Source organism: Salmo trutta, chromosome 3 (assembly GCF_901001165.1).
Source record: "Salmo trutta chromosome 3, fSalTru1.1, whole genome shotgun sequence".
NCBI lineage: Eukaryota > Metazoa > Chordata > Actinopteri > Salmoniformes > Salmonidae > Salmo > Salmo trutta.
Window position 1 is genome coordinate 53,668,959 of NC_042959.1, and position 27,918 is coordinate 53,696,876.

General features: G+C 42.1%; 1 protein-coding gene across 6 annotated transcripts in view; it reads right to left on the reverse strand.

Moving 5' to 3' along the window:
* The window catches only part of LOC115178658 (platelet endothelial aggregation receptor 1), a 38,136-nt gene extending 16,084 nt beyond the window's left edge, over nucleotides 1-22,052 (reverse strand). Inside the window, exons 1-2 of one of the 6 annotated variants that reach the window (XR_003872661.1) lie at nucleotides 21,847-22,052; nucleotides 18,334-18,417 (exon numbers count right to left, since the gene is read on the reverse strand). Coding sequence is in view for 2 of the 6 variants with exons in the window: in XM_029739940.1 (XP_029595800.1) it covers nucleotides 18,334-18,344 (11 nt within the window). In the remaining 4 variants the exon portion in view is untranslated. Of the gene's footprint in view, nucleotides 1-15,916; nucleotides 16,044-18,333; nucleotides 18,418-21,846 lie in introns of those variants that run through there. The other 5 variants (XM_029739940.1, XM_029739931.1, XM_029739919.1 and 2 more) reach the window with 5 other exon arrangements.
* Nucleotides 22,053-27,918: the final 5,866 nt, after the last annotated feature.

Here is a 27,918-nt window from a genome sequence, read left to right on the forward strand (position 1 = left end):
CTCATTACTTGTCGTGTATATAACCCTCTGTTCCCCCCATGTCTGTGTGTGATTTTGTTTGTTGTCAGGTTGGCACACTTCCAGCTGGTTTGCGCCGGGTTTTGTTTTACACCCGTGCTTTGTGGCAGCCGGTACTTTGTACTTGGTTATTGTACTTGGTGCTGCCTCACTTGTTCTTTGGGCATTTGTTTTTGTGACACGGTTGCGTTCTGTTCAAATAATTGCCTCAGTAAAGTGCTTTGTCCACTCATCTCTGCTCTCCTGCGCCTGACTTCCATGCACCAGCTACACCCACCGTTTGACAAGGGCACGTTGACCAATCTACCACCAGGCCAAAAAACGTGAACCCGAACCCTCCAAGATCCCCCCCCACAGTTCCCTAATAGTTGTCCCTCAACCATTCGAGACCCTTCCCACAGTCCCCCGCCAGGAAGAAAAATTCAAAATACAACTAATTCCATTCCCCACCCCCAAGAACCCCCCAACGCACCAACAACCAAGAGAATGGACTAAAGAGAAAGAAGGAAAAGATAGAAGAAAACAGCAAACAACAATGCAAAACAATTATAAACTAATTTTAAACAAAGGACATCAAGGACAACTAAAATCATAAGAGCAATGCCAACTGTATATGTTTGTGTGCATGTCTGGCACTATTACATGTATGTGTGTGTTCTTGTGTGTGTTTATTTGAATGAGAGTGTGTGTATATGCATGTGTACAAACACCTGCACAGCATCAGCCTCAGGCAAACCGGCATTAGTTGTAAAAACACTGCCACTTAGTGTCATTCAAACGTACTTTAGAGTAGAGGGAGTCAGTATATGGTGAAATTCTAGACACCGCACATGGCACTGTTTAAAATGTTGCTTGCTTTTTTTCCCTCCCCTCTACTCCTCTCCCTCTTTGGGGTTGAAATGTTAATTGAGGTAGAAAATATTAGTCACTCTTTGGAACAGAGCGTCGCAAAGGAAAATAAAATTGAGAGAAAAACATTGGCTGTAGATTGGTGACAGGTCGAGTGAGAAAGAGAAAATAGAAAAGGAGAAAAGAGAGAGAGGGAGAGAGAGAGAGGGAGAGAGAGAAAAGAGAGAGGGAGGAAAAGAGGGAGGAGAGAGGGATGCCAAGAACAACTCGATTTTCATAGAGGGGTGCAATATCTAAGCCAGACTAAGAAACTAAGCTACACAATATGAAGTCTCAAGTTCACAGTCATTTCTCAAAGTTACTCCTGGGAATCTCCTGGCATTGTAAAATGTTATAATAATGTTACATGATCAATAATATGAATGCCATTTCTAAATGTCCAAATGTTCCAAATTATGGAAGCCAAAGACAGAAAATGACACAGGAAAACAATTTATGCACTTCAGTATTGCATTCGCCACGTCTGCACTGCGCAAAAACGATGGGCTAAGCGTCAACACTTTGTAATGAGGTTGATATCCATTCAAAAGCCAACTCCTTTATATGATTCCATGATACTTATAAGGTAACAACAACCAATCAATGGTCAATGTCACCAGCTGCACTGCTTTCATGATAGATGACATTCAGAAGCTGAACATTATACATTACAGTTGAACATTATAGTTGAACATTATACAGAAAATATTATTTAAAAAAGCTTGAGCTAAATCATATATGATTTTCAATGGATATCACTTGTCAACATGATATAATTGGCTGAACGCTTCTGAATGTCAATTCCCCTGATTAGTGGTATCAAGAGCCTTTTTAGGAAAAATATAACCATTTCAAGCTTTAGACTTTGTGTCATCAATTTACATATGAACTGTAAGAATAACAAATCCATAAAAGTGCTCTCAAGCTGACAGGCATTGCCAGTTGGAGTGAATAAGATGGAGAGCTTGATGTGTCACTCTAACCACAGTCTATAGTCCCAACTCTGCAGCATTAGCCCCCACCCCCTTCCCCCCTATACCCTCCATTAAAACACAGTTACTATAAACTAGATATATCATCCCATAATCCTTTGCATCTGGGATTTCTTCATGACGCGCATGAGAGATTCGGCTCCTTCGACCACAGCTAGGCTGGCACACACTCCCTAGTCGCTGTAATGCCACATGTTAGGTGGATGGGTGTGGGGGCAAAGGGAGTAGGCACCATCAACAACCCTTTGGGAGAATGGGGACTTAACGGAACAACTACACACCCAAACTTTCAAATTCATACTTTCTGAAACATGAACGTTTTTTGCAAATCAGAAATATATGTGGTGCGTAACTGTCGATTTGGTCAATTTCTTGCATTTATCCATTACATATTTTATTGTTTCTTGAACATGACACATTTTGGGGGTATTCACAGTGAGGCATTGTACATTAAGGGTGGTACCGGACCACAAGTCTCATCCCCCACACACTGGAACATTCTGAGTGGAAAGTCTTGTCTTGGCAGCTCATATGCATTTACATTTACATTTAAGTCATTTAGCATACGCTCTTATCCAGAGCGACTTACAAATTGGTGCATTCACCTATAATATCCAGTAGAACAACCACTTTACAATAGTGCATCTAAATCTTTTAAAGGGGGGGGGGGGTTAGAAGGATTACTTTATCCTATCCCAGGTATTCCTTAAAGAGGTGGGGTTTCAGGTGTCTCCGGAAGGTGGTGATTGACTCCGCTGTCCTGGCATCGTGAGGGAGCTTGTTCCACCATTGGGGTGCCAGAGCAGCGAACAGTTTTGACTGGGCTGAGCGGGAACTGTGCTTCCTCAGAGGTAGGGAGGCGAGCAGGCCAGAGGTGGATGAACGCAGTGCCCTTGTTGTATGGTTGTCGTAGGATTTGCATGACAAAGGGATGATATGGAGGGAAAGAGGAGGGGTTCGTATTTTGGGAAGTTACTTCTCGGAAGGCTGTATTTTGCTGAGTGAGCTTGGAGCTGCAGAGTGTGCTGTCTTCTGCAGGATTCATGCGAATGAACTATGAGTTCTTGAACTTTGACCTTAGACCTGAGAGAAAAAAAGACACCTTTAACTTTTGGGTGTCTGCTTCTTTTGTCTTCCTTTTACAGAATTGTTATTGTATCTCAGCAGATCTGTTTGATGCTTTCGTTTTGCTGAATGTTCTCGAAAAAGCACAGACGTAAACATTTTGGAGGCGATTCAACGCAACACAGTCTCTCCAATACAGTGACATATGCTTAACGGTGTCTGCTAATCTATGCTAGGGTTTGAGTCATAGAACATCTCTCTAATTCTACGTTAAATCAGGGTAGTTGCTATTGAAAAACAAATAAAATGGTCCCTATGTCAACTGTATGTCATCCCTATGTCTAATTTCCTCAATCATAATGTTGTACTTCTTATTTTCTTCATGACTCTTCAACTCAACTTCTGTCTTGTTTTGGGATCAGAGTATTGTGGGAACCTCTACTTGAGTGAAGTATTCTAGATGATGTGTATCGTCATCGGCTGATCTTCTCATGACACTGCCAGACATAACGCTCAGCTTTTACACATACACAACAAGGCCAAGAGGTCACAAGTCTTTTAAATATTTTGTGGACCATCAGAAAACAAAAACAACCCCAGCTAAACACTGTGATGACCAATGATTAACAACTGACAAAAGCATTCGCGTCTAAGTCAGGGATGGGCAGCTAGTGGTCCGTTTTTGTAGACCCATGGAGCAACCTAAAAAAAACAAAAAATGTATATTTTAAACTCAGTCGGGGTCTCAACTTACTGTTGAGAGTGAGAATAGTAGAATACACAAGGTGCAATTTCGAAATTTGGTCGTGCATCAGCTGTTTTTCTCTTATGTCAGTCACTGACAGTCACTCATTTAGCCCATGTCATAAAAAAACAATTTGATTGGTAAATTAGTCTAGCCAGCTATCTAAACCAGTAGTAATCATGGTCTAATTACAGACCCGGGGGGGGGGCATTTATTTTATTAATCACTCTCACTCTGATATCATATTAAAGCTGCAAACATTTCTCTCCACCCTACGGCAAAAAATGTCACTTAAAGCCACCAAAAGGCTAGTGCTGGCTCTGACTGCATGTGTGAGTATGTGTGGGTACGCAGACCCGCGAGCCACTGCGGCCCCTCATGATGAGTTCAGATGGTGGCCCCCAGCCCCATCACAGTTGCCCATCCATGGTCTAAGTTTATCAACTGGCCACTAGTTCAACTTTTATGGCAAAAGATAAAAGACCAAAAATAATTTCTTGAACTTGACCTGTTCTTAACTTTTGATATATCACTTTTGGGTGTCTGTTTCTTTAAAAATGTTATTGAACCTCGGGAAATCGGTTAGATTCGGTCAACATTTTGAATACGATTCAACACAACCCTTCTCAGCAACAGCCTCTTCAATACAGTGACATTCTGTATGCTTAATGATGTCTGCCAATCTATGCTACGGTTTGAGACATAAAACACTTCTTTAACGCTTTGTTAAATCAGAGTAGTTGCTTTGGAAAAATAAAACAGAACCTACGTCTGTATGTCAACTCTATTTCCTCACACTTCTCTTCTTCTGCTTCACATACAGGGCCGGACTACCGCATATGGGGCCCTGGGCCACCGACCTCCAGGGGAAATAAGCCATGATGCAGAGAGAACAATGTGTAGTTGTATAATGCTGTTCTACACATTCTGTCATGAGGCTGAGAGAACATTTTGCAGTTTTAAAGCTAATTTCCAGCAATTCTACACATTTTGCTATCATATGCTATCTAGAGGAAACGAGGGACACGCACCATATTATATTTTGTCAGGCAACGGGTCCAAGGCCTGTGTGTGAGCAGGGCCGGATTACCGAACGGGCATGCAGGGCACACATATTGCTAACATCTGCTATCAGGGGGCCCCACGACCTCCAGGGGGACGAGGTCTACGTGATGGCCACACCTTTTCCTCTTCTCCTAGAGAGCAGCTTAGCAGTCTGATAAACCAGAGTTGGGGTGTATGTGTTATACTCTATCCCTGTGAGGTTGGTCATGTGGTTCTGGTGTAGAAAGCTTATGTCATAGGCACTGTCGATAGGGCGACACTGAACAGACTGAAATAGATAACGGAGGTAGAGTTGATAAGGGTACCATGGCAATGCTGTTGTTTTGGGCCTTATGAGAACATCAACATGAGCTCTACACATGGCCCGAACAGTCAGCCATGGAATATGTGACTTATGGTGTTGTTAAGATAATACTTGTAGCTAGTTCATGCATGATCATTCGGTCCTAATATATCCAAATTAAATCAAATCAAACTTTGTCACATGCGCCGAATACAAGTGTAGACATTACCGTGAAATGCTTACTTACAAGCCCTTAACTCTTCTTGAACTGCACTGTTGGTTAAGAAAATATTTACCAAATAAACTAAAGTAAAAAAGAAAAAATAATTCAAAGTAACACAATAAAATACCAATAATGAGGCTATATACAGGGGGTACCAGTACCGAGTCAGTGTGTGGGGGTACAGGTTAGTTGAGGTAATTTGTACATGTACAGTAGGTAGGGGTGAAGTGACTATGCATAGATAATAAACAGCGAGTAGCAGCAGTGTACAAAACAAATGGAGGCGCTAGACTTGGCGCTCCGGTACCGCTTGCCATGCGGTAGCAGAGAAAATAGTCTATGACATGGGTGAGTGGAGTCTTTGACAATTTTATGGGCTTTCCTCTGACACCGCCTATTATTTAGGTCATGGATGGCAGGAAGCTTGGCTCCAGTGATGTACTGGGCCGTATGCACCACCCTGTCAGGAAGTTCAGGATCCAGTTGCAGAGGGAGGTGTTTAGTCCCAGGGTCCTTAGCTTAGTGATGAGGTTCGTGGGCACTATGGTGTTGAGCGCTGAGCTGTAGTCAATGAACAGCATTCTCACATAGGTGTTCCTTTTGTTTAGGTGGGAAAGGGCAGTGTGGAGTGCAATTGCGATTGCGTTATCTGTGGATCTGTTGGGGCGGTATGAGAATTGGAGTGGGTCTAGGGTATCTGGGAGGATGCTGTTGATGTGAGCCATGACCAGCCTTTCAAAGCACCTCATGGTTACTGACGTGAGTGCTATGGGGCGGTAATCATTTAGGCAGGTTACCTTCGCTTCCTTGGACACAGGGACTTTGGTGGTCTGCTTGAAACATGTAGGTATTACAGACTCGGTCAGGGAGAGGTTGAAAATGTCAGTGAAGGCTCTTGCCAGTTGGTCCACGCATGCTTTGAGTACACATCCTGGTAATACATCTGGCCCCACGACTTTGTGAATGCTGACCTGTTTAAAGGTCTTGCTCACATTGGCTACTGAGAGCGTAATCACAAAGTCATCCAGAACATCTGGTGCTCTCGTGCATGCTTCAGTGTTGCTTGCCTCGAAGCGAGCATAAAAGGCATTTAGCTCGTCTGGTAGGCTCGCATCACTGGGCAGCTCCTGTCTGGGATTCCCTTTGTAGTCCGTAATAGTTTTCAAGCCCTGCCACATCTGACGAGTGTCAGAGCCAGTGTAGTAGGATTCAATCTTAATCCTGTATTGACGCTTTGCTTGTTTGATGGTTCGTCTGAGGGCATAGCGGGATTTCTTAAGTGTCCAGATTAGTGTCCTGCTCCTTGAAAGTGGCAACTCTAGCCTTTAGCTTGATGTGGATGTTGCCTGTAATCAATGGCTTCTAGTTGGGATATGTACGTACGGTCACTGTGGTGACGACGTCTTCGATGCACTTTTTGATGAAGCCGATGACTGAGGTGGTATACTCCACAATGCCATTGGATGAATCCCGGGAACATATTCCAGCCTGTGCTAGAAAAACAGTCCTGTAGCGTAGCATCTGCGTCATCTGACCACTTCCGTATTGAGCGAGTCACTGGTACTTCCTGCTTAAGTTTTTGCTTGTAAGCAGGAATAAGGAGGATAGAATTATGGTCAGATTTGCCAAATGGAGGGTGGGGGAGAGCTTCGTATGCATCTCTGTGTGTGGAGTAAAGGTGGTCTAGAGTTTTTTTCCCTCTGGTTGCACATGTGACATGCTGGTAAAAATTTGGTAAAGCTGATTTAAGTTTGCCTGCATTAAATTCCCCGGCCACTAAGAGCTCCGCTTCTGGGTGAGCATTTTCTTGTTTGCTTATGGCCTTATAGAGTTGGTTGAGTGCGGTCTTAGTGCCAGCATCGGTCTGTGGTGGTAAATAGACGGCTACGAATAATATAGATGAGAACTCTCTTGGTAGATAGTATGGTCTACAGCTTATCATAAGGTACTCTATCTCAGGCGAGCAATACCTCAAGACTTCTTAATATTAGACATCGCGCACCAGCTGTTATTGACAAAAAGACACACACCCCCATCCCTCGTCTTACCAGACGTAGCTTCTTCTCTGTTCTGCCGGTGAATGGAAAATCCCGCCAGCTCTATATTATCCGTGACGTCGTTCAGCTACTACTCGGTGAAACACAAGATATTACAGTTTTTAATGTCCTGTTGGTAGGATAATCGTAATCGTAGGTCATCAATTTTATTTTCGAATGATTGCATGTTAGCAAGTAGAACGGATGGCAGTGGGAGTTTACTCGCTCACCTACGGATTCTCAGAAGGCAGCCCGGCCTGCGCCCTCTTTTCCTCCGTCTTTTCTTCACGCAAATGACGGCGATTTTGGCCTTTCCCCCCGGGAAAGCAGTATATCCTTCTCATCAGACTCATTAAAGGAAAAAGCTTCTTCCAGTTTGTGGTGAGTAATCGCTGTTCTGATGTCCCTGTAAAACGTCAGCCATCCTCTTCAGAGTCATCTTATAGATCAGGTTGGTATGAATGCCTGGCCAATTGAAACGTGTTGTACTGACACTCTGGGAACATATTCTCTCTTGTTGTGTTGGGCGTTTGGCCAAGTTGAGGCCTCTCTCTCCAAGTTGAGTCCATCCCTGCGGCATTGCTCCACAGTGAGGGCTTGTGTGTTCTCGTCTGCAACCAGCTAGCCACACAGTGTAAACTACCTCAGGGCCGGCACACTCCAGACCATAACCACAGGCAGAGTGACTGTGGTTTCGTCGGTCAGAGAAAGTGTAGGGGTCCTCACAAACACAAACACTCCGGAGTACTCTAGCCAGAATAAAAACACATGCATATGTACATGTTCAGTACACCCCAAAACACTCACCTCAGATTAAAAAGTACTGTTTAGGGTATTAATAGTATTTTCTATGCAAGCTTAACTATATGAAATGGTGGAAAACCTAAAATGGCGGCCCTGGCTGAGGTTTTGGAGGGACATGACCATACAGAGCAGTAATTATATGCGTCGTGATGTACTGGGGATCATAACGTGTGCAGAGACACTTGGGCTTCTTGTAAATAAAAATAGCCTTTCCACAAACCATAACCAGAAAACACAGGCTTGAAGAACACGGTAGAAAGACCACACCGTTGGCATTATCGTGCGACCATCGCTTAGAAGGCTCCAGTAACAGTTCAGGATTCTGAACATGTAATTACCATAGAATCAAGTGGTATTATTTTAGAGACCATATATAATTACCATAGAATCAAGTGGTATTATTCTAGAGACCACATGCGTGTACAGTGAGTTTTCATAGTGAATGAACCTCCATGCTGGAGACAAGCTGTTTAGTATAGTTTAGTTGGTATAAAAGAACAATCCACTAATGGTATAACCCCATTCATAACCGAATCCTCAGCTGTAGATGAATATTTACCATAATTATTCTGAAGAAATACTGTAACATCCTGACATACAGGTCTTGAATAACGAATCAATAAATTACTACATAATTTGAGATTTTCACAATTACACAATTTGTGTTATGACTTCTAGACATCCTGATAATCATGACCAGTGAAACATTCGCAGGAATGTTGATTTTACCGGTGTTGCAGCATGAATCATCATCAGTAGCTTGCTTGTTCAGAACTACCCCTTCCTTTGCTCTTCCTGCCATGCCCTGTAGTAATATCCCTTGTCCTACTACAATATGGTGGTGACATTACAACAGGAAGTAACCTATAGTCTGAAGGTCTCTGTGAGTCACCCTGTGGTGCCCTGGACCCCACAATCCTATTGTTATACTACCCCTTGAATCACTTCACACATGATGCCATGATCATGATGCTCATCCAAGTCATTGGATTAAAGTTAGAAAAAGGCCTTGGTTCCTGACAGTGAAGAGATATGAGTCTGTAAGGTGTGAAGTTTTTTTTTGTGTACGAGAAAATGGGGGTATAAAGTCAGATATCAGTCATACCTCTACACATCACCCTCCTCATGATGTCGGACTACACATGCACTACCGTTCAAAAGTTTGGGTTCACTTAGAAATGTCCTTGTTTTTGAAAGAAAAGCACATTTTATGTCCATTAAAATGACATAAAATTGAGTGTAGACATTGTTCATGTGGTAAATGACTATTGTAGCCGTTTTCTTTATGGAATATCTACATAGGCGTACAGAGGCCCATTATCAGCAACCATCACTCCTGTGTCGCAATGGCACGTTGTGTTAGTTAATCCAAGTTTATCATTTTAAAAGGCTAATTGATCATTAGAAAACCCTTTTGCAGTTATGTTAGCACAGCTGAAAACTGTTGTTCTGATTAAAGAAACAATAAAAATACCCGCAAAACACCAGTCTCAACGTCAACAGTGAAGAGGCGACTCCGGAGTGCTGGCCTTATAGGCAGTGTTCCTCTGTCCAGTGTCTGTGTTCTTTTGCCCATCTTAATCTTTTCTTTTTATTGGCCAGTCTGAGATATGGCTTTTTCTTTGCAACTCTTCCTAGAAGGCCAGTATCCCAGAGTTGCCTCTTCACTGTTGATGTTGAGACTGGTGTTTTGCGGGTACTATTTAATGAAGCTGCCAGTTGAGGACTTGTGAGGGGTCTGTTTCTCAAACTAAACACTCTAATGTACTTGTCCTCTTGCTCAGTTGTGCACCTGGGCCTCCCACTCCTCTTTCTATTCTGGTTAGAGCCAGTTTGCACTGTTCTGTGAAGGGAGTAGTACACAGCGCTGTACGAGATCTTCAGTTTCTTGTCAATTTCTCACATGGAATAGCCTTCATTTCTCAGAACAAGAATAGACTGATGAGTTTCAGAAGAAAGTGCTTTGTTTCTGACCATTTTGAGCCTGTAATCGAACCCACAAATGCTGATGCTCCAGATACTCAACTAGTCTAAAGGTCAGTTTTATTTATGCTAACATAATTGAAAAAGGGTTTTCTAATTGTCACGTGTGCTCCCCCTCCGGCCTCTAGGTCACCAGGCTGCTCGTTATGGCGCATATCTGTCACCATCGTTACACGCACCTGCGCGTCATCACTCACCTGGACTCACTTCCTTGATTACCTGCCCTATATATGTCACTGCCTTTGGTTCCTTCCCCAGGTGTCATTGTTTCTGTTTCCTGTCTGTGCGTTGTTCGTGTTTCTTGTTTTGTATTATGTTTCATTTATTAAAACACTCACTCCCTGAACTTGCTTCCCGACTCTCAGCGCACATCGTTACACTAATGATCAATTAGCCTTTTAAATTATAAACTTGGATTAGCTAACACAACGTGCCATTGGAACACAGGAGTGATGGTTGCTGATAATGGGCCTCTGTACGCCTATGTAGATATTCCATAAAGAAAACAGCTACAATAGTCATTTACAACATGAACAATGTCTACACTGTATTTCTGATCAATTTATGTCAAAAATTGCTTTTCTTTCAAAAACAAGGACATTTCTAAGTGACCCCAAACTTTTGAACGGTAGTGTATAAATGTATGTAATTCCATAAACAAAAGTGGACTTCATCATAAAGAATGCGTATGGTACTTTATAAACACAAGTGATTGTCGTATACACAAGGCAAGCAAGCATAGACAAAGAGCTTAACATACTTACACAAACACATTGGATGGACAGCCAGTGACAACAATAATATAGCTACTATGACCACCGCCAATTTGAGTTAGACACTGCAGATTTCAGTCTTTCATTATTATTCGAAAATATCCTCTACCACTCTGATGTGTCCCACATCATATCTATTTTTCCAACATTTACACCACAACGTCAATCTAATTTCCTCAATCATTATTTGAATCTCCATGCTCTTTTTCTTCATGTTGTCTCTTTAACTCAACTTCTGTCTTGTTTTGGGACCAGAGTATTGTGGGAACCTCTTGAGTGAAGTATTCTAGATGATGTGTATCGTCCTCGGCTGATCTTCTCATGACACTGCCAGACATAACACTCAGCTTTTCATCCATGTTTGTTTTCTTCTGGGTTCTTCCAACATACACAACAAGGCCAAGAGGTCACAAGCCTTTGAAATCTAAAGTGGACCATCAGAAAACAAAAACCACCCGACAAAGCACTTGTGTCTAAGTTCATCAACTAGCCACAAGTTCAACCTTTATGTCAAAAGATAACAAGACCAAAAGAGAGTAATAATGTTATCTTGACCTGCTTCTATGGTCCTCAATGATGTTTGGTTTTTCTATAGGCACTTCAGTTTTGTTATGAAATCAATCCTCCTTATGATCACCCAAGTTGTCAAATGCTGGGTGTAGCTGGTGCATGGAAGTCAGGCGCAGGAGAGCAGAGATGAGTGGACAAAGCACTTTACTGAGGCAATTATTTGAACAGAACGCAACCGCGTCACAAAAACAAATGCCCAAAGAACAAGTGAGGCAGCACCAAGTACAAAGTACCGGCTGCCACAATGCACAGGTGTAAAACAAAACCCGTCGCAAACCAGCTGGAAGCGTGCCAACCTGACAATAAACAATACCCCACACAGACATGGAGTGAACAGAGGGCTAAATACACATAGTAATTATGAGGAGATGTAAACCAGGTGTGCAGGAAAACAAGACAAAACAAATGGAAAATGAAAGGTGGATCGGCGATGGCTAGAAGACCGGTGACGTTGACCACCGAACACCACCTGAACAAGGAGAGGAACCGATTTCGGCGGAAGTCGTGACACAAGTCTAGAAAAGTCATGCCTGTTTTATGACCACACCGTAGTCTGAAACTGTGCACATCTGGATTTACTACACTGGCGGTGGCAAATTCAAAAACACTCTCTGCATCTCCTACTTCCTAAATTTTGCGGTCTGTCAATCAATACCCAATTAATCATTGGCCGTAGAGCAGCAATGGTACAGTATTCCAATAATGTTTTGTTCTGTATTTTCTCACTAAGGGAAACAGCCAAGCATTATGTACTCTAACAAAAGGAAATGCTGAACTGATGTGGACAGCAAAAAATTGCCTGGTCATCAAAAAACCTTCCATCAAACATCCACATAAACACAGATGTGCACACACAGAGAACAACAGTGACTTCATGGAGGACCTCACATGCCCTCCCCCACAACAAGTGTGTGCACGCACACTTTCGATCTCTAGCCACTATCCCCTTTCCCTTGGTTGAATCCCATGCAGATTTCATACTACTAGTCCCAGATCTTAGCTGCAGTCCCCTCTCCAGTGGCAGGGTGTGGTAGCAACCCCCCTCTGCCTTGGCTAACACTAAACCAAAAGGAACCATGGTCTCAACAGGACACACAGCGACCCTGATAGGTACAGTAACACAGATTTGGATGTTACACTATACTTTAGTTTAAGTATTTCTACAATACAGGCATGGTAATTCCTAATATACAGTGAGGGAAAAAAGTATTTGATCCCCTGCTGATTTTGTACGTTTGCCCACTGACAAAGAAATGTTCAGTCTATAATTTTAATGGTAGGTTTATTTGAACAGTGAGAGACAGAATAACAACAAAAAAATCCAGAAAAACACATGACAAAAATGTTATAAATTGATTTTCATTTTAATGAGGGAAATAAGTAATTCACCCCTCTGCAAAACATGACTTAGTACTTGGTGGCAAAACCCTTGTTGGCAATCACAGAGGTCAGACGTTTCTTGTAGTTGGCCACCAGGTTTGCACACATCTCAGGAGGGATTTTGTCCCACTCCTCTTTGCAGATCTTCTCCAAGTCATTAAGGTTTCGAGGCTGACGTTTGGCAACTCGAACCTCCACAGATTTTGTATTGGATTAAGGTCTGGAGACTGGCTAGGCCACTCCAGGACCTTAATGTGCTTCTTCTTGAGCCACTCCTTTGTTGCCTTGGCCGTGTGTTTTGGGTCATTGTCATGCTGGAATACCCATCCACGACCCATATTCAATGCCCTGGCTGAGGGAAGGAGGTTCTCACCCAAGATTTGATGGTACATGGCCCCGTCCATCGCCCCTTTGATGCGGTGAAGTTGTCCTGTCTCCTTAGCAGAAAAACACCCCCAAAGCATAATGTTTCCACCTCCATGTTTGACGGTGGGGATGGTGTTCTTGGGGTCATAGGCAGCATTCCTCCTCCTCCAAACACGGCGAGTTGAGTTGATGCCAAAGAGCTCCATTTTGGTCTCATCTGACCACAACACTTTCACCCAGTTGTCCTCTGAATCATTCAGATGTTCATTGGCAAACTTCAGACGGGCATGTATATGTGCTTTCTTGAGCAGGGGGACCTTGCGGGTGCTGCAGGATTTCAGTCCTTCACGGCGTAGTGTGTTACTAATTGTTTTCTTGGTGACTATGGTCCCACCTGCCTTGAGATCATTGACAAGATCCTCCTGTGTAGTTCTGGGCTGATTCCTCACCGTTCTCATGATCATTGCAACTCCACGAGGTGAGATCTTGCATGGAGCCCCAGGCCGAGGGAGATTAACAGTTCTTTTGTGTTTCTTCCATTTGCGAATAATCGCACCAACTGTTGTCACCTTCTCACCAAGCTGCTTGGCGATGGTCTTGTAGCCCATTCCAGCCTTGTGTAGGTCTACAATCTTGTCCCTGACATCCTTGGAGAGCTCTTTGGTCTTGGCCATGGTGGAGAGTTTGGAATCTGATTGATTGATTGCTTCAGTGGACAGGTGTCTTTTATACAGGTAACAAGCTGAGATTAGGAGCACTCCCTTTAAGAGTGTGCTCCTAATCTCAGCTCGTTACCTGTATAAAAGACACCTGGGAGCCAGAAATCTTTCTGATTGAGAGGGGGTCAAATACTTATTTCCCTCATTAAAATGCAAATCTATTTATAACATTTTTGACATGCGTTTTTCTGGATTTTTTTGTTGTTATTCTCTCTCTCACTGTTCAAATAAACCTACCATTAAAATTATGGACTGATAATTTCTTTGTCAGTGGGCAAATGTACAAAATCAGCAGGGGATCAAATACTTTTTTCCCTCACTGTATAGGTTTCCGTGCAATGCAGATCTTTAGAAAAACTAAAGACACCCCAAGGAATAAACAAAGATTTTCTACATTTAGTGTAACATACACTGATCCTTCAGAATCCCATGGCTGAGTATCTGATTCAGTGTCCTCTTCAATAACACAGGGTTCAAGCACCACACATTTCATGCCATGGGCATTAGCTTTAAAGGCCTAATGAAGCCGTTTTATATCAATATTATATCATTTCTTGGTAACAATTAAGTGCCTTACTGTAATAGATTTCCATTCAAATGGGCAAAATTGCATTTAAGCAAAAAACTATCTCTCAAGCAAAACATTTGCTAGGACTGTCTGGGAATGCTCTGAGTGGGAAGGGGAAAACTGAAAACTAGCTGTTATTGGCAGAGCGGTTTGGAACGCTCTTTGTTATTCGTCTATTAACCAATTTACCCCATGTCGCCATGGAAAGCCGAAACTCCCTCCTATGCAAACCTGCTAATTAGAAGGTCCTGTGTATATTGTATGTTCAACCAGCAACTATCAGGAAATAACACTGACCACATTTGTTCATACTTTTACATTGTTAGTTTCATCAGCTCTTGTACAATACGATACAAAACAGAAGTTTGACTGCACTGGGCCTTCCCATTTTTTTTACTTCACAGTTCCATGAAACTGAGAGCAATTTACAATAACAGACTACGACCATGCAGCATCTGCTTTCGAATAAGACAACACTTCTAATGTAACTGGCTGGCAAGTTTATTAGCGGTCAGTGAGATAAGCACGAACTGGAACCCATTTGGGTAGCTGTTGGTATATCTTTTCTCTGTTGTTGTTGTTCATCTTCTTTAAATTTACAGGATGAGTTCTGCGCATCATTTCCTGTTTGGGGAGTAATAATGGTGTCCCATCTGGGCATTTATTTACCTCATGTACCCCCTAAATGTAAAAAGCCTGCAGGGTATGTGGTTAGGTCATTATGCATAAGGCATGAAGAGACATAGACCTAAACACGTGCAGGCAGATGTGCATCTACAGACTCGTCCCTCTGTCTGCATTATGGCTGAATGACTGCACATCAGAAAGGTACTGTGACATGCTAGCAAAAATAACTCAATGGGACAGTAACCAGGGGAAGAACTAAGAGTGGGATGCATATCATAAGGTACTTGTCTCTTTCTTTCTCTGTCTCTACTACCTCTCTGTTTTTCCAGGAAGTTCAGTCTGGGCCAGTAAATTCCTCTCATTTAAACCCAATTGATTTACTGGCCTGCCTCTGGCCTTCGGTGCGCTGCTTTTGGAGGGCGAGGAGGAAATCTGCTCCTTATTAAAGTGATCCTTTTATCGCAGCTTTTTCTTCACAGAACCAAAATATATCCCTCGTTCTGAGTTTTTGGAAGTTAAAGACCAAACTAATTGTTTTATTTTTTTGTCACTTTAGAACTTGAGCCACGTGTGCTACCCTGAAGGTGAACCCTTAGAAATGTTCCTATCCTTTGTCTTTGTGACTATGCTTTTCACAGTGGTGGTGCTGTAACCTATTTTGAGACCTATAGGTGGCAGCGTTACTTTTTTCACTTCGGCTCCAAAACATAAAAGTGATAAATTCAGCAAAGAGTAAGAGGAAAATACAGCCATGTGGTTGTTATGCATGCAAAATATAATCATATGGTTAAACAAATGTTTTGTGTCACACCTGCAGGTCTGCTCGACAGAACAGGAAGGCAGGGGGCAACCTGGAGACAAGGGCCAGATGCACACCACCGCCACCACACAGGACTGTCCTGGGCAAATAACGCAGGGGCAGGTGAGGAAGGAGAGGGGCCAGGAGCATCCCTTCCTCTTTGGCTATGATCTTCGCCAATCAAGGAAACAGCAAACAAATGTAACACTTTATTTTTCTGTGTGCAAAGTGGGAACTAATCAGTAGAGATCTGAACTTACGTAAAAAAATAAGTTGAAGTGTTAATGTGGTATGCTCTAATGGTAGCCTAACAACTAATAACTATAAATGGCTATAGCTGTGAGTAGGTACCAAGTCATTTCCTTGTAGTTAACACACTGTAAAATTAAGTGTTACTGCTTCTTCCTTTCCTTCAGCACTACTCCAAAAGCATCCTTTAAATGGGGTCATCTTGATCATATAGGTCATTCTACCATTTAAAAAAGATGGCTCAATATTGACTCTACTAACTCATGTGCTCGCTCACCTCTTATAAAACACAGGGGCCAAGCTGTCTCTTGACGCAAATAGTTTGTTTGTTCTGTTTATCTGCCATGGTGCAAAAAGAAAACTAAGTTAAAACATCCCAGTCTCCCAAACCCCCACAAGTTCACATTCTCCTAGCTCTTCCCCTCGCTCATCGCTGTGGAGTGCAGGGAGACAGAACTAGGACAAACAATAGGAAGCGGATAGGAAACATCTTGCCTGTAAACCCAGGTCTGCATCCCAACCTTCCCTTCCTCTGACAAGTAAACACAACTGAGGAGGGATTCAGGCGGTTAAAATAAAAACTATCCTCTACCAACACCATCATACCAATATTGGCATTGCTGTACCCAGAGTTTCCAAGAGCAAATCCATTGGGATGCTAACATAAACTGTTGTTTTGAATAATGGTGATGTTGACTAGGGATACTCTCTCATTCTGCATTTCTCTGTGACTAACTCTCCCTTTTATTACCTGACCTGAATAATGGAAATGTTTGTGAGGGGAGGGGATCTCATAAAATGCATGATGGAGAGCCATGGACTCACTGCTCCACACAGCTGGTGGACGACTGGGTTGGCTGTAGGTACATGTCAATGGGGTGCCAAGCATGACATAACAGTTATTTATTTTAGCATTCAGAATTCACATTAAATTATAAATATGAATTCTTATCCAACAGTTGAGAAAATAAACGGCTCTTGCTTCATTTACATAAATGACCTCACACCAGCTGCTGAAAGAAACGAAGAGTGGAAAAAACAACCATTTTCTCAAGACGGCCTGAGAAAGCAATGAGACGTTAAAGGGAATACATTTCCTCCCTCTACAGCTCAGGTTTCTGTTTGTTACAGCCTTCCTCTATAGACACCGCATAAAACGAGAGGCACCAGAACAGGCCCCCAAATCTTAATTACAAATGTCTCCACCACCCCTCCACAATACCACCCTCCCTACCCAACATCACCCACCCAACCAACCAACAACACAAGCAGCTCCAAAGACACTCACCACAGTACAAGTACTCTGTGGTCACTCCATTAGCCCTTTCCAGTCCCCTCCCCCTCGATCCTCTATCCAAACCAACTGTTCTTTATGAAAGTTTATTTGAGCCAGAGCCTATAGTAACTGTCCATGTTCCACAGCAAAACCGGTCCAAAACCACGTCTTGCATGGCTGCAGTCGTATCTGCTCCAAATTATCTGCACGGCTGCAGAGCATATGGGGTTGAGAGACTTATACAAGCATGTCGTAGGAATATTACATCTCTGTCACCTTCTTTTGAACGTGCCATTGCTTTTTGCTGTTTTCCATTACGATGATTTATCTGCACAAAAGACTGAAAAGACAAGATTGACCAATCATCAAATCAAGTCAAGTACTAATTTTAATATTGACAATCACTTTGGCTGGGAAAGAAATCCTTGGGAGGTTTATGAATCAACTAGGAGTTTGCTGTGTAGATTTGACAACATTAAATCTGCCAGACTACAATGTCAAAAAACCTCGTAAGAACCTCCCAGGCCCTCTGTACAGTACAACCATTAATCCACCTTCTATATAAACAATGTTTTGAGTCCAAAAAGTGACATGTTTGGATAAAAAAACAAGCAAGGATCCACAACTACAATCTCAACTCAATAACAACACACAAATGGTGTGTGGCCTGGTATAAACCGTTCATGAAAAGCCATAGCTTTCAAAAGAAAACACATAGAGACCCAGTGTACTATGTGGAGTTACAATAAACCTTTATAAACAGAGGGTTTCTGCCATTTGGAAGATCAAATTAACGTGAAGTAAATATACTGTAACAACCTCATCTCTACTCGTCCTATTTCTACCTCGGCTCTGGTGTGTCTGGCCAGTGTCATCCCAAATCAAAACATATCCGATGGCTCACCAGACCTCCATACTTCACCTCTTGGATGGAGAAACAGATGGTCAATAGAAGGCCAGTCAGAGGAGAGCAATGGATAAACTCCAGCTGTTTGATTGAAGAGAGGAATCAGTAGTTAGACCACAGACAGAAAAGAGATCACCAAATCTTCATACAGTACTCACTGATGGCAGTAACAGTCTGTAGACAAACAGACACGTATCCAAGAGGTGTACTGTAGATATGCAGAGCAGTATGTATGGACATCAGACAGAAGAATCCACACGGAATCTCGATTTATCCACTGGGCACACGCTGGTTGAATTAATGATGTTTCCACGTCATTTCAATGAAATGATATTGAACCAACGTGGAATAGATGTTGAATTGACGTTTGTGCCCAGTGGGTATCTACTTTTGTAAAGAGGTCAGCATACTACAGACGAATATCAATGTGTTTTCCTGAGGATTTTGGTGAGCAGTCTTGAAGAGCACAGTAGATGGGAGTTTAGGTGCTGTCAGGTCCAGGTGGCAGCGGCTTACTGTGTAAATCACATATCCTATCTTTCCTTTCCAGGTGTTGAGATTTAAAGTGTTTCTATGTGCAACAGCGCCAAGTTCTCCCAAGAGCCTCCATTCACAAGATCTCTTTGGGTACTACACTGGAGGATTTTAGGCCAGTTCGCAGTCCTAAGGTAAAGCTGGGTGACAAACAAAGACATATAGCTTACCTTTATAGCAATAAGAAATAGTCATACAAAGAGTACAGTTTAAGTCGGAAGTTTACATACACCCTAGGCAAATACATTTAAACGCAGTTTTTCACAATTCCTGACATTTAATCCAAGTAAAAATTCCCTGTCTTAGGTCAGTTAGTGTCACATCCTGACCAGTAAGGGGTCAGTTGTCATTGTAGTATGGTCAGGGCGTGGCAGGGGGTGTTTGTTTTGTGTGTTTTGGGGTTTTTTGGTTCTAGGGGATTTTTTCCATATTTGGCCGAGTATGGTTTCCAATCAGAGGCAGGTGTTTTTCATTGTCTCTGATTGGAAGCCATACTTAGGCAGCCTGTTTTTTCCTTTGGGTTTGTTGGTGGTTGTTTTCTGTATAGCCGTGTGCCTTGCAGAACTGTTGATTGTCGGTTTATTGTTTTCGTTTAAGTGTTCTCTTTTATTAATAATAAAAGAAGATGGGCACTATACCCGCTGCGTTTTGGTCACCTTTCATCGACGCATGTGACAGTTAGGATCACCACTTAATTTAAGAATGTGAAAAGTCAGAATAATAGTACAGAGAATGATTTATTTCAGCTTTTATTTCTTTCATCACATTCCCAGTTGGTCAGAAATGTACATACACTCAATTAGTATTTGGTAGCATTGCCTTTAACTTGTTTAATTTAGGTCAAATGTTTTGGGTAGCCTTCCACAAGCTTCCCTCAATAAGTTGGATAAATATTGGCCCATTCCTCCTGACAGAGCTGGTGTAACTGAGTCAGGTTTGTAAGCCTCCTTGCTCGCACACGATTTTTCAGTTCTGCCCACAAATTTTCTATAGGATTGAGGTCAGGGCTTTGTGATGGCCACTCCAATACCTTGACTTTGTTGTCCTTAAGCCATTTTGCCACGACTTTGGAAGTATGCTTGGGGTCATTGTCCATTTGGAAGACCCATTTGCAATCAAGCTTTAACTTCCTGACTGATGTCTTTAGATGTTGCTTCAATATATCCACATCATTTTCCTACCTCATGATGCCATCTATTTTGTGAAGTGCACCAGTCCCTCCTGCAGCAAAGAACCCCCACAACATGATGCTGCCACCCCCGTGCTTCACGGTTGGGATGGTGTTCTTCAGCTTGCAAGCCTCCCCTTTTTCCTCCAAACATAACGATGGCCAAACAGCGATATTTTTATTTCATCAGACCAGAGGACATTTCTCCAAAAAGTATGTTCTTTGTCCCCATGTGCTGTTGCAAACCGTAGTCTGGCTTTTTATGGCTGTTTTGGAGCAGTGGCTTCTTCCTTGCTGAGCAGCCTTTCAGGTTATGTCAAAATAGGACTCGTTTTACTGTGGATATAGATACTTTTGTACCTGTTTCCTCCAGCATCTTCACAAGGTCCTTTGCTGGTGTTCTGGGATTTTCGCACCAAAGTACATTCATCTCTAAGAGACTGAACGCGTCTCCTTCCTGAGCGGTATGACGGCTGCATTGTCCCATGGTGTTTATACTTGTGTACTATTGTTTGTACAGATGAACGTGGTACCTTCAGGCATTTGGAAATTGCTCCCAAGGATGAACCAGACTTGTGGAGGTCTAAGGTCTTGGCTGATTTCTTTTGATTTTCCCGTGATGTCAAGCAAAGAGGCACTGCATTTGAAGGTAGGCCTTAAAATACATCCACAGGTACGCCTCCAATTGACTCAAATGATGTCAATTAGCCTATCAGAAGCGTCTAAAGCCATGACATCATTTTCTGGAATTTTCCAAGCTGTTTAAAGGCACAGTCAACTTAGTGTATGTAAACTTCTGACCCACTGGAATTGTAATACAATGAATTGTAAATTAAGTAATCTGTCTGTAAACAATTGTTGTTAACATTACTTGTGTCATGCACAAAGTAGATGTCCTAACCAACCTGCCAAAACTATAGTTTGCTAACAAGAAATTTGTGGAGTGGTTGAAAAACGAGTTTTAACGACTCCAACCTAAGTGTATGTAAACTTACGGCTTCAACTGTATATGTGTCATCCAAAGAGGAAATGCGCTCCACATAGATATGAAAACCACTGGGTGAGCCAGATCCACCAGAGGACTCCCTATGTTTGTCCTATTGGTATGTTTCCAACTTGACAGACTACACATGGAAGAGTGTTGAATGTTGACTCAATCACTCAGACCATGTCACAATGTGTCGCACACTGCGAGAAGTGACAACCACCTCATCTCCACGTTTCGTTGCCATTAGTCAGGACTCTTGCCTTGCCTCAACGTCAATTAAGATCTTGGAATACCCCAGAGGCGCTTAATAAAATGAAAGTAGCACCGTCTTTGAAACAACTTGAACCCTAAACCAATCAACTGCAAGCCTGATCAAACAATACACATTAAGATGGCACTCTATGATAGTCAGATATGTTTTGCATATCAAGACTATAGGCTAATCCTTTTAACAAAATATGAATTGACCCGGTTTAGTTATGATGATTGAGGATATGGCTATGCCCCAGCAAACATTAATGACAAGAAATACTCACAAAATCAACACTCCAAATACAAGCGTTCAGTATTCACGTGTTATTTTCTATTTACTAATATACATGGTAATAAGCAGGCATGTCAGGATGTATTACTGTATGTGCTGTACTTCAGAGAAAAGAGCAAGACAACAGTATGGGAGAGAATTTAAAAAATCATACAGATCTAAATATGACCGTTACAGTTTGAATAATCTGCAAATACTCAGGCATAATCAGAATCTTGGTTTTACAATAGAGACTTTATCGTTTGTTTTCTAAACGCATATGTTTTCTGTACTCACCTGGGTGAAAAGCATTTGTTGTTAATCCACTGTATTTGCGATCTCGAAGTAGGCTACCTCAAGATATTATAACACATTTCCAGCGGTGGAAAATGAGTTCCAGATGAAGTCAGTGAAGAAAGAGGAGTTGTATAACTTCACAACTTCAGTGCGTTGGTTTCAGCCGCATCCATCCGGGGAGGGTCTGTAGTCGCAGACTGTGGATTGAGAGGAGGAGAGGCAAGTAGCGAACTGAAAAACTGTGACAGGAAAGAAGAACGAGAGAAGAGAGAGAGAGAGAGAGAGAGAGATATACAAGTATAGAATAGTAAACATTTGATTGCAATTAGACTTTTCACAATAAACAAAAACGAAATTGGCAAATTGATGTATTATCTTGTTGAAGGCCTAAAGTATATGGTTGATACATTTTCATTGGGGTTGAACTAATACAGTAGGTGATCACGTCAAAGTGCACATTAGAGTTTTATTCAACTCTTTGTCATACATGATCGCTATTCATTACAGTAGCCTAGTTTAAGATCTGAAGAAGTGGATGAGGAGATATGATCAAGAATTTGTGGTTCAGATTGTAAGTAAGGACCAATCGCAATGAATACTTGATGGGAAACAAAGTAACTCATTGCATGCTAGGTAGACAGAACATCAGTTTGCTACGACTGGCTCATATGGAGGACAGATCTAGTGCATCAATGACATGTAGACGCAGTGTTTGATGAAGGCATCTTTAAATAATTTTTCACCACTGCACAGACCAATACTTCAACATAGTAGGCCTCGTGTTGTAAAGGTTTAGTCACGTAAATGTACTCCTGTTGAAAAATGATAATATGCATACTGCACATTATACATTTTTTCCTCATCTTTCTTTCCCCTTGGGGTTTTCCCCTCCCCAGTAGGTCACTGAGTTTCAGGACAGGGATGTTAAACATGACCAGACAGTGGACACAGGTTTTATTGACATTGGGTATTTCTGGCTCACAATATATGTTGCGACTGCTGTGCTAGCCATGTGTCTGGGTGGTTTATAGGGACTGTAAGGCAGCAAGAGAAGAGTTTCCTGGTAAACAGTAGGCTGGTGATGATAACTAGGGACTTCAGGATGTGTGTTTTTCCTACCGCCGAGTGTTCACACAGATAAACAGCACTGCATGGTGGGTTAATGGTGCACACATCCTTGTCATGAGGAAACCAAGAGCCAACGGAAAAAATAAAATGGTTTCCTGTAGGCTGGAGTGCCCGACCAGGGTCCTATGAGGCAAAGCCTGAGTGGACTCCTGTAGGATGGAACTAATCATGTCCACCTGCCGGCTGTGCACTAATTGAGCCTGGGGATGCAGTTAGAATGGAACTGTAGCCTATGTCTCTACACAAACTCAAAAGCTAAATTAAAATCAATTGAGCTCATGTCCTGCAGAAAATCATGGAAAGATGTGCTTGACCATGGCCCATCTGTTGATTTTCAGATTGCTCTCTCTCTCTCTCTCTCTCTCTCTCTCTCTCTCTCTCTCTCTCTCTCTCTCTCTCTCTCTCTCTCATATGACCTCTGATGGATTATGAAAGACTTACTCATGTGGCAAGCTGCTGCTTTAAAATATTGTGATAAAATATGATATTAATTATGAATCATTGACATTTTCAAAGCATGATAAGTAAAACAATTACAATGTCTTGATAGCTTCCCATAGGTTCCATAATTCTAAGAAACGTGCAACATTTTTACAACAGGATGGGTATAAGTTGGAAAGGTTGGGAAAACAGCTGTTGAGGAAAACGTTATCACAATGCAATTTTACAGTTACATTTACGTCATTTAGCAGACGCTCTTATCCAGAGCGACTTACAAATTGGTGCATTCACCTTATGATATCCAGTGGAACAACCACTTTACAATAGTACATCTATATCTTTTTTGGGGGGGGGGTAGGGGGGAGGGTTAGAAGGATTACTTAATCCTATCCCAGGTATTCCTTAAAGAGGTGGGGTTTCAGGTGTCTCCGGAAGGTGGTGATTGACTCCGCTGTCCTGGCGTCGTGAGGGATCTTGTTCCACCATTGGGGTTCCATTATGGGGTTTCTCCATTGGGGCCCTAGGAGGCAGTTTGCAAGAACAAGGGGGCAGGTAGGCCCACTGTCAACTGTGACAGGCTAATCAAGAGTCCACTGTTGGAAGGATATAGGGCACATTCGTTTCAAATGACTGTAGTTTCAACACAGGAGGTTTGTGGCATCTTGATTGGGGAGGATGGCCTTGTGGTAAGGACTGTAGCGGAATGGGTGGAATGGTATCAAATACGTCAAACACATGGTTTCCATGTGTTTGATACCATTACATTCGCTCCGTTCCAGACATTATTATGAGTCGTCCTCCCCTCAGCAGCCTTCTGTAAGTTTCACATATGTATTGGGTAAGGGTTGGTATTGGAATGGCAATGGCAATGAAACACACTCTCTGTTCAGTTTTGCTCACAAGTACAACATTTACCAATTATTAAATAATGATTATTTGCAAGTTCAAAATCCCTTCTAATCAACTAAAACTAGAAACAAGTTCAGAACGTTGCCGATTCTGCACGTTGAGGGTGTAATCATCAGTCCAAACCAGTGGAGGCTGCTGAGGGGAGGATGGCTCATAATAATGTCTGGAACGAAGTAAATGGAATGGCATCAAACACCTGGAAACCATGTGTTTGATGTATTTGATACCATTCCACCTATTCCACTCCAGCCATTACCACGAGACCGTCCTCCCCAATTAAGGTGCCACCAACCTCCTGTGGTCCAAACGAGAGTTACTATTGGACAAATTCCGCTAGGTCCCTCCCCGTTTCGTTCTGTTTGCTGCCGTTTAAGAAACGTAAAGAATACACCCCAGTGTTCAGTCACTTCAACTAAAGCGGGAGATACACAGTGTTTGTGATGCTCATCATTTGGTGCAACGCAGACAGGGTGGCGTGAGTGGTGAAACAGAAGTCGTTGTCTGTTCTTTTGAGTTTCGATGTTGAATCTTTGCCCGACAAAGTGATGTTAGGATATATAAGTTATCCCATATGAGCTTTTGTGCCTTACGTTGTTACACGTGTCAAGTTTATGGGCAGGTGGCAGCAGTGTGTAGGAGGGAGGTTCCTAGGTGTGAGAAGTGTGCATAAGGGCATGAGACAAAGGAATGTGTAGCATTGGGGAAAGTAGGGATATGTGCAGTGGTGGAAAAAATACCAAATTGTCATACTTGAGTACAAGTAAAGATACCTTTTAATAGAAACTTACTCAAGTAAAAGTGAAAGTCACCACGTAAAATACTACTTGAGTAAAAGTCTAAAGGTATTTTGGTTTTAAATATACTTAAGTATCAAAAGTAAATGTAATTTCTAAAATATACATAAGGATCAAAATGTAAATAAAAATGTAAAATTCCTTATATTAAGCAAACCAGGCAGCACCATTTTCTTGTTATCTTAATGTACGGATAGCCAGTGGCACACTCCACCACTGACATCATTTACAGACGAAGCATGTGTGTTTAGTGAGTCCGCCAGATCAGAGGTAGTAGGGTGACCCGGGATGTTCTCTTGGTAAGTGTGAATTGGACCATTTTCCATTCCTGCTAAGCATTCAAAATGTAACGAGTACTTTAGGGTGTCAGGGAAAATGTATGGAGTAAAAAGTACATTCTTTTCTTTAGGAATGTAGTGAAGTAAAAGTTGTCAAAAAAGCAACGTAAAGTACAGATACCCTGAAAAACTCAAGTAGTCCATTCAAGTACTTTCCACCACAGGATATGTGTTAATTGTTGGGGTGCCCATGGGACTGTGGATCAGAAATGTCCAGTGCGAAAGAGGCAGGTTGAGGTTTTCAGGGCTAGAGTAGCGCAGAAGTTATCATATGCTGAGGCAGTGAAGAAAGAGAGGAAGATGGGTCAAGGGGGAGGGACTTTGAGAGGAGTGGTGTGAGTACTGTAGTAGATCTGTACCAGTACAGAGGGATAGGCCAACAAGTGATATACAGTACCAGTCAATAGTTTGGATACACCTACTCATTCAAGGGGTTTTCTTTATTTTTACTATTTTCTACATTGTAGAATAATATTGAAGACATAAAAACGATGAAATAACACATATGGAATCATGTAGTTACCAAAAAAGTGTTAAACAAATCCAAATATATTTGAGATTCCTCAAAATAGCCACCCTTTGCCTTGATGACAGCTTTTCACACTCTTGGCATTCTCTCAACCAGCTTCATGAGGTAGTCACCTGGAATGCATTTCAATTAACTGGTGTGCCTTGTTAAAAGCGAATTTGTGGAATTTCTTTCCTCCTTTAATGCGTTTGAGCCAATCAGTTGTGTTGTGACAAGGTAGGGGTGGTATACAGTAGATAGCCCTATTTGGTAAAAGACCAAGTCCATATTATGGCAAGAACAGCTCAAATAAGCAAAGAGAAACAACAGCCCATCATTACTTTAAGACATGAGGGTCAGTCAATACAGAAAATGTCAAGAACTTTGAACGTTTCTTCAAGTGCAGTCGCAAAAACTATGAAGAAACTGTGAAGAAACTGGCTCACATGAGGACCGCCAGAGGGAAGGAAGACCCAGAGTTACCTCTGCTGCAGAGGACAAGTTCATTAGCATTCCCAGCCTCAGAAATCGGCATTTAACTGCACCTCAGATTGCAGCCCAAATAAATGCTTCACAGAGTTCAAGTAACAGACACATCTCAACATCAACTGTTCAGAGGAGACTGCGTGAATCAGGCCTTCATGGTCAAATTGCTGCAAAGAAACCACTACTAAAGGACACCAATAAGAAGAAGAGACTTGCTTGGGCCAAGAAACACGAGCAATGGACATTAGACAGGTGGAAATCTGTCCTTTGGTCTGATGAGTCCAAATTGGAGATTTTTGGTTCCAACCGCCATGTCTTTGTGAGATGCAGAGTAGGTGAACGGATGATCTCTGCATGTGTGGTTCCCACCGTGAAGCATGGACGAGGGGGTGTGATGGTGTGGGGGTGCTTTGCTGGTGACAATGTCTGTGATTTATTCAGAATTCAAGCCACACTTAAACAGCATGGCTACCACAGTATTCTGCAGCAATACACCATCCCATCTGGTTTGCGCTTAGTCCCACTATCATTTGTTTTTCAACAGGAAACACACTTCCAGGCTGTGTAAGGGCTATTTGACCACAAAGAAGGAGAGTGATGGAGTGCTGCATCAGATGACCTAGCCTCCACAATCACCCGACCTCAACCCAATTGAGATGGTTTGGGATGGACCGCAGAGTGAAGGAAAAGCAGCCAACAAGTGCTCAGCATATGTGGGAACTCCTTCAAGACTGTTGGAAAAGCATTAAGATAAAATATATTTAGATTTGTTTAACACTTGTTTGGTTACTACATGATTCCATATGTGTTAATAGCGTTGATGTTTTCATTTTACCTTTATTTAACTTGGCAAGTCAGTTAAGAACAAATTCTTATTTTCAATGACAGCCTAGGAACAGTGGGTTAACTGCCTTGTTCAGGGGCAGAATGACAGATTTTTACCTTGTCAGCTCGGGGATTTGATCTTGCAACCTTTCGGTTACTAGTCCAACACTCTAACCACTATGTTACCTGACGCCATTATTCTATAATGTAGAAAATAGTAAAAATAAAAACCCTTGCATGAGTAGGTGTGTTCAAACTTTCTGGTACTGTATGCTTCATTAAGATTGGATTTTTTTTGCATTTATAGCAATGGTTTTCAACTGTACTGCAGGGATGGAATGTAAGTTGCAGAAAATTAAAGTTGTGGTGGATGCTACAGAGAGGTATTTGGGTGTATGAGACTTAACGTCAGAAGAGTTACATGGTGTATTGAGTGGTGGTGACCTGTCCTTTCAGGCTGTTGGCCTGAGTTAGGCCTAGGTAGATTTAAATAGTGGAGTAGGGTGGTGAGTGTATGGTTAGATGGTAGGGTATTTGATTTGTTTTTATTTTGTATTTACAAGCAAAGTATAAGGGAGTTATACTCCAGTCTAGTAGGTGGCGGTAATGCAACATTTATTGGATGCCAACTGCCGTTAAACCT